A 7,966-nucleotide genomic window follows, 5' to 3' on the forward strand; every position below is an offset into this window, starting at 1 on the left:
ATCACCAACAAGTATATACATCCGGCTCCTCTTCGGAGCCACACATTGACACATCTAGAGAATTGAATAGACTATAGTGTTAACAATGATATTAATAATAATGATGGTATATATATTTTTTTGATAATGAATGATAGAAATGCTAATGGTAGAATTTTTTTCTCTTTATTTTTTTGTTCCGGCCTGCAGCGCTGCAAAAAAAAAAAAAAAAAAAAAAAATTATGGGATTAGAGCCCGTGTGTCAATGAGGACCTTGCTTCCCGCACACGCCCCTCTGTCTTGCTCTCTTGCTTCCCTCCTGGCTGGTAGGTAGCTAGCGGGACAGGGATCAATTAACGCGGTCGGTCACTTTGACCTGTGATCTCACTTGGCAGTCATCCAAGAGATGCGGATTAAACGTTGTCAAGTATTGCTGTGTTTGCAAAAAAAACAAACAAACAAACAAACAAACAAACAATGCGAAATATGTTCAAAGATAAACAAGAAGCTTACTCCAACTTGCCTTTTCTTTTTCTTTTTTTTTCTTTTCATTTTCTTTTAGAGCATCACAATGTATATAATACAACACCGTTCAATTACCAAGTATTAAGTACCTACCTGACTTAAGGTGCGTATTGGTGCGTGCAAGTGTCCCCCCTCTCTTGCTTCCCTCCTGGCTGGTAGGTGGTAGGTAGGGACAGGGAGTGAGTGAGTGACCCATGGATTAACGCTTTCACTTTGACCTGTGATCTCACTCGGCGGTCATCCCCGAGAGGGGAGGGCGCGCGGATCAAACGATGTCAAGTATTGCTGTGTTTGTTTGCAAAAACAATGCAAAATATATTTAAAGATAAACAGAAACTCTCTCCAACTTTTTTTTTTTTTTTTTTTTTACCAAGTATTAAGTACCTACCTGACTTAGGTGCGTATTGGTACGTACAAGTCTGACAGCGCTGCAGGCCGGGAAATTCCCGGCAGGAACAAAAAAAAAAAAAAAAAAAAGATCTCCATACAAGTAAGCGGTCAGACCATAGTGGATAAGGTGGTGGACGTGGGATCGGGCAGACAGACAGACGTTCACGCGTCGGCTCGAAAGAATCACACCACACACCGTTTTGAAGGTATGTCAGTCGGCGAGGGGGATTTAATGAAAGGTACCTACCTACCTACATGTCACCGCGGTACCCAGGTTCTATCTAGGTGGCTACACCAAAGATGATGATGATGATGATGCGCTTCGGTGTTGATATGGACCCTCCCTCCTTGTATGGGTACCACTATAAAGAAATAAAATTGCCTGCGCCACTAATGGGCGGAAGCTTAACAAACAAACAAACAAACAAACAGCACCTGTAGCGGCGGTTGTTGTCTGACCTCACATCACTTAGTTGATCATTCTTTCTCTTTCATTTGATTTACCTTTGAGTGATAAAACAAAGAGGAAAACAAATAGAAAGAAGGGAAAAGAAAAAAAAAAGAAAGAAAAGGGAAAAACAAAACAAAAAATTGTGATAATGACGTAAAGAGTAGGGACAACACTTTTACTTGGAACAACCATAGTCCTAGTAGTGTTAGTCTATAACTTTTTCCTTCTCTTCATTTGTGTGGACCTATAAAAGGTCCGGGATATGTTGACTCTTTTCCTATGGTGATTTTGCAGTTGCTGTTGTTGACACCAAATTCGAGACACCAGATTTAACCGCGAAATCCGTAGAGGGTACGTCCCTGACGCTTGAGGGCGTAAACGACGTCCATGGCAGTGACGGTCTTGCGCTTGGCGTGCTCGGTGTAGGTGACGGCATCCCTGATGACGTTCTGGAGGAACACCTTTAGCACCCCACGAGTCTCCTCGTAGATGAGACCGGAGATGCGCTTGACGCCACCTCGGCGAGCCAACCGACGGATAGCGGGCTTGGTGATGCCCTGGATGTTGTCACGCAGAACCTTACGGTGACGCTTGGCTCCTCCCTTTCCAAGTCCCTTGCCTCCCTTGCCGCGGCCAGTCATGGTGACAGATGATGAGGCGCTGCTGGGAGTAGTAGTAGCAGTAGCAGTAGTAGTGATACGACGTCTCGCTCAGGAGTGTGACTCGCATTTTCATTCATTTCAATCTTTATTGATAGCTTTACTTTCTCTGTCGTCGACGTCTCGGTCGCTTCGGTGCCATCTCCGGTGACGGTGTCGTCTCTTTCTTCTCCGCTGGTGGTGGTCTTGGGTCTCTCCGAGGGCTCCGCAGCATGGTCCCTGGGATCCGACGAAGACGTGCAGGGCACCTGCGGTTCCAGGCGTAGTGCCCGTTACCGGAAGTTGGGGCACCTCGGCGTGGGGCGCGCACCGCCAGACTTCAGCTTGCGCACTCAGCCTCTCGTCTCGTGGTCCCCGCTGCACACTGCGCAGATCTCCGCCGTCCGATGACACTGTCGTTGCCTGTGTCCGAAGGTCTGGCACCGGTAGCAGCGCACAGGCTCCGGAACGTAGCGGCGGCAGGAGAAACGTCCCCAGCAGCCGAGATCAAGCGAGGCAGGAACCCGTCCCAGCATCGTCAGCAAGACACTCCGGGTTGGAAGCCGTCGTCCGAGGCCGGCCGCGTAGTGGCACCTCTCCGCCGCAGCCACGGCAGTGTGCTCCAGTAGTGGCTCCAGGGGAAGCTGCACAGGGTATCCTTGCAGGACACCCCGCGTCGTCGCCTCCCTCCTCTGCAAGTGTATCCCGCGTGCTCGTCCTGCAGCCAGTTCTTGCAAGGTGGTGGCGTGGCCCCAGTCCATGCCGCGGATGAAGATGTCTCCCGTCCGGGAGATTGTCACTCGAAGACGCAGCTTCAGCTCGTCCTCCATCCACCGTACCGCCGCGTAGAGATTGTCGAAGTCGGAGGAAACCAGTCGCCACTCCGGCAAAGGTCCGCTTCGATGGTCATCGTCATCGCCTTCGTCTCGCTACATCCTCCGCCGAGCCTTCTTACTTCCGACTCTGGTCCAGCCATAGCAGTCCCCTTCGTCAGAAGCGGGTAGCTCTGACGGGCGCTTCCGGTTGGAGGCCATGGCAGAGATGGGAGCAAGCTCGACCATCCTCTGCCATAAAGAGAGCAATGTGCGCCTTGGAACTGGAGAGGATGTGTTGTCTCGATGGCTGCTGCTGGTCCAATGTCCTCGTCGCATTTGCGTTGCGTTGCTTTGCGTTGGTGATAGTTAAGATGGGTGAAGTGGAAGAGTTTGTACAGATGAAGAGTGAAAGTTAGATATTATTGAAAGACAGTGAAAGAAAAAAAAGTTGGTGGGCTAACCACCTTGTTATTTTTCCTCGTCGCATTTTCAGGATCGCGTTAATATATATGGAACTGGTGCCTTCCCGGTTGTAGTAGGGTAACAATATTTCCTGTTTTTCCCACTTGATCCAACATCGCTGGGTCCTACGAACACGGTCTCCGTCTCGTCGTTGACCCTCGGACCACGCATCCAAGACGTACAACCGAGAGGCAAGCAAGAAAACGGCGTAAAACCAAATAATATCGAGTCGGAGGAGGTGCCAGATTTTCCAGCCAGCGGCATGCATGCAGCGAGCAACAAGCCAACCAGCCAGCCAGCCACAGAGGGAGGCAGACTGAGTCTGTGTCAGAATAATAATAATAATAATAATAATAATAATAATAATAATAATGAGAGAGACAGACTGACAGGGACAGACAGACAGAGAGAGAGAGAGAGAGAGAGAGAGAGAGAGAGAGAGAGAGAGAGAGAGAGAGAATTAAATAGGGAAACGATATTAAACCAAGAAACACCTAGAAAGGACTTGATTCACAGGGTATACGGAGTATAGTAGGGCAAGCCAGGAAGAATTTAAAGGGGCCTAAAATCTCACATCAAGTGCCAACGACCACACCACGTTGAACACACCGCTTCTCGTCCGATCAGCGAAGTTAAGCAATGTTGGATCCGGTTAGTACTTGGATGGGTGACCGCCTGGGAACACCAGGGCTGCGTTCCGTTGGAAGTTAGCACGCTGCCCCCCCCGCAACCCCCAACGGAACGCAAGGGAACGCGAAAGCCATACGGGTATTGTTGACAAAGATGGCCGTCCAAGCTGCTCTCCTCCTCCTCGCTCAAGAGCTCGCAAAAGACCCTCTGTTGGACGCTGCAGAGCTCCTCTTAGCACGAGAGGAGGAAATATTGCTGAGGCAAGAGGAAGAGGGAGAAGAGGTTGCCAAGGCAAGGAGAAGAGGAGATGATAGGCCGCCAAGTCCTGTGAGGGTCAAGGACTATGCAGAGATGATAGTGCCTCTTTACTCCGGGAAAGACTTATAGAACACTTTCGAATGCAAAGGAAACTGTCCCTGCAGCCACAGGTGCTGTAGGGGCCTCTGCAGCAGCTACCATGGCGGTAGAGGCTGTCTCTTCTGCCTCAGAGGCTGTGTGAAGAAATGCGACACATATAACACCGTCTTTTATTGCTATAAATACTAATATTTTCGTCATATTGCCTTATTCCAGCATTCTACAAGGGATAACAGACTTACCACATTGTTTTTGATGTTCTGTGACGTCGACACTGCACTAGAAACGCAACACTGCACTGCACACAACACAACACTGCACTAGAAACGCAACACTGCACTGCACTGCACTATAGGATACGACACAACACTGCACTAGAACCAAAAAACACACTTCACACTAGAGAAGCATTCCCAGACGGTCACCCATCCAAGTTTTGTGCCGCCGAAGCGTTGCTTAACTTCACTTATCGGCGAGACGACAAGGTAAGCTTAACTTCACTTCCTGGCTCAGCAGAGAGCCAAGCCGGTGCGAGCCGGCCGCTGATTGGCCGGGAGAGGATCCTCCCGGACACGGAGGAAAGAGGAGATCCTTCTTCCTTCGTCGTTGGCCGTGAAGTGCGAAGTGCGGGGCAAGGTGAGGGCGGGCAGCTGACCGCTGATTGGCTGTAAGCGATGCTGACAGCCAAGGGGCGAGCTGCGCAGCGACACGTCCGTCTCCTGGAAAGAGAAGAGAGTGATTGTGTTGCACCCGACTTTTTTTTTTTTTTTTTTTTTTTTTTTTTTTAGATTGCCACCTTTTAAAGAAAAGGTGACGTGGGCCTCTGGGTTGAGCCTGGCCCACAGCTATTTTGGAGTGTGGCTTTCACTCCTGTATGAAAAGTATGTAGCTAGTTATCTTGGTGGTGGAAATTGTTCTACTAAAGATGCCAGTTTGTCATGGGGCGTATCTCGGACTATTTGTTGTGCTGTTCCAAGTCTTCTGTCTATGAGTGGTGCTGTTATCTCGCACTCGGTGAGGTAATGCTGGAGTGGTGAGTCGCTTTCCATTCCACAGTGATGGCATGTTTGAGGAAGGGTGTTTTTAACTTGATCAAAGCATTTGTAACCAAGACGCAGTCTGTATATGTCTACTTGTGTTTTCCTCTTTAAGTTTCTTGGGAAGTTTGTTTTGTTTTGACTTGTTTGGTTATACCATCTTGAGCTGTTTGAACCTTCAATTTCGCTGGTTTGGAGAATTTGGATCATGAGGTCATTTGTTTTGTGCTTAAGGGCATTTTTTGTTTGTTGTATGCTGGTTGGTATGTGGAAAGTTACTGTGGGGAGTTTTATGGCGTCATTTGCTGCTTTGTCTGCAGCCTCATTTCCTTCCAGTCCTGCATGGCTTGGGACCCAGTTTATATGTATGTTTCTGCCTTGTCTCTTGATGTTTTGCATTGTGGCTAGAATGCTGGTGATAAGTTCTATGTTGTCTTTAATTGGTGTTTGTTGGAGTGCTTGTATGGCACCTAGGGAGTCAGTATGAATGACTATGTGTTTGTGTCTAATTTTGCAGTGACGTAGTGCCTGCTGAATAGCTACCAGCTCTGTCTGTAGTGTAGATGCGCCATCGGTGAGTCTGAATATCGCTGTTGTGTTTTCGGAGACGAAAGCTGCGGCCGCGCGTTTGGTGATCGGATCGACAGAGCCATCGGTGTAATATACTTCGCAATTGTGCGGCGGGGCTGCTTGGAGGGCAATCCTTGCTGCTGCTTGTAAAGTCTCTTGGTCTAGGTCCTTCTTGGAGTGTGGCAGGGCAGTCACGCTGGTTTGGAAATCCTTAGTGTTCCATGGTGGTGGCTCTATGTAATCTTTGTGGGGTTTGTCAAGCTGAAGGTGTGTGAAAAATTTTTGTGCTTCCATGAATTTCAAGGTGTCACTAGTGGTCGCAGCCCAGGTAGACTTGTGGAAGAGCGTCCGGTCCTGTGCCAAGGCTTGTCGGATTTGGTATAATGGTTCATTGTTATGCTGGCGAAAAAATTTAACTAGATGGCTGGCGTTTGTAGCGTATAGTCTGGTTGTGAGAGGTGGAATCTTTGTTTCTTGTTGAAGGGTGCATACCTTTGTCCATCTTGGGGCTCCTGTTATAATCCTGAGAGCCTTGTTTTGTAGTGTTTCTAGTGCATACAGATTGTAGGAGGAGGTAAGAGCTAGACAGGGCGCCCCATACTCTATGACTGATCTGATTGCTTGGAGGTAGTATAATCGCAGGATTTCGGGTGCTGCTCCTCCGTTGGTTCCTGTAATTTTCCTCATCACCCGGATCCGTGCGTTTGCCCTCTCTTTAAGTGATTCGGTGTAGGCCCTGAAATTGAGTTTAGCATCAAGGCATATGCCAAGGTATGTATGGCAGCTGGACCATTCGACTGGTGTGTTATCTAAGATAACTGGTGGGAGTATTTTCCTAGAACCGAAATGCATAGAGCGGGTCTTCTGCGCATTTATTTTTAGTCCTAGTTTTTGGCACATGTCTGCTACTACTGTTGCAGCTTCTCTTGCTCTCCTTTCGTATCTTCGGCCAGTGGAAATAATAGCTATATCATCTGCATATGCTAGAATTTTAGTGTCGGTGATGTTCAGGGCGGCAATGTTTTCTATTAAGATGTTAAAAAGGAAGGGACTGAGAATGCTGCCTTGTGGTGTGCCATTTTCAAAAGTTCTTGTTTCTGATAGGACTCCTGAACTTTACTCTGGCCCTCCTTCCTTCCAGAAAGTCCGCCGTCCAACGGAGCAATTTCCCGCCTACTCCCCGTACAGAGAGAGAATCAAGGATTGCTGTGGCGTTTGCGGTTTCGAAAGCTTTTTCTAGATCCATGAAAGTTACTATGGCTTTCCTGTTGGTGATGGTGTGCATCATTTCTGTGATGCAGTCCTTTGTTCCTCTCCTGTTGGTGTAAGCGAAAATGTTTTTGTGGAGGTCTCCTGCTACCCACTTGAGTCTGTTTAGGACCATTCTTCCATAGTTTTGCCTAGGCAACTGAGGAGGGAAATGGGTCGTGTTTTCCCAGGTTCTTTCGGTTTGGGAATTGGGGCAATGACTGCAGTTTTCCAGGCTGTAGGGAGTCTGCCTTCCTCAAAGGACTGGTTTATTATTTGTAAGAGTTCTTGATGCAGTGCTGGGCCTCCTTCGTATATCATTCGGTAGGTGATTTTGTCTGTTCCAGCTGCTGTGTCTTGTTTCTTTAGGCAGGATCTCAGCTCCTCCAGTATGAAAGGCTAAATTTTGCATTGGTTTTGCAAACGCAACAACAATGCTTGACAACGTTTCCTCCGAGCGTTGTCACATCCTTCTGGGTGACCGAGTGAGGTCACAGGTCAAAGTGACCGTGTTAATCCATGGTGTGTGGGGAGCAAGGTTATCATTGACACATAGGCTCTAATCCCTTAATTTGCCCAGCAACGCCGCAGGCCGGGAAATTCCCAAAAATGGCAACGTCTAAGTGATCTTCACACTATAATAATCTGATTAACAATTTGTCTTGGCCATGTTGCAGTGGGTATTTGGTGAATGAAATGATCGATTGCTATCTTTACATCATCCATCCATCCTAATTTGACCTTAGAATCTAAAATGGTTGCTTTGCTGATGTCATTCAGGTATATTTGAGAAATCATATTCTTTGTATGTAAAATATAATGTTTTTTTTTTTTTTGTGGATCGTAGTTGCTAAAGTGTGTCTG

General features: G+C 47.8%; 1 protein-coding gene and 1 pseudogene across 1 annotated transcript; one reads left to right on the top strand and one right to left on the bottom strand.

Moving 5' to 3' along the window:
• Window positions 1-1,625: 1,625 nt before the first annotated feature.
• On the bottom strand, window positions 1,626-2,010 carry LOC123500714 (histone H4-like). The gene has a single exon (XM_045249353.1). The coding sequence runs from the start codon at window positions 1,984-1,986 to the stop codon at window positions 1,675-1,677; it is 312 nt and encodes a 103-aa protein (XP_045105288.1). The 5' UTR covers window positions 1,987-2,010; the 3' UTR covers window positions 1,626-1,674.
• Window positions 2,011-3,841: 1,831 nt separating this feature from the next.
• Window positions 3,842-3,959, top strand: LOC123500715 (annotated as a pseudogene).
• Window positions 3,960-7,966: the final 4,007 nt, after the last annotated feature.

The sequence above is a fragment of the Portunus trituberculatus genome, unplaced genomic scaffold (assembly GCF_017591435.1).
Source record: "Portunus trituberculatus isolate SZX2019 unplaced genomic scaffold, ASM1759143v1 PGA_scaffold_474__1_contigs__length_7966, whole genome shotgun sequence".
Lineage (NCBI taxonomy): Eukaryota > Metazoa > Arthropoda > Malacostraca > Decapoda > Portunidae > Portunus > Portunus trituberculatus.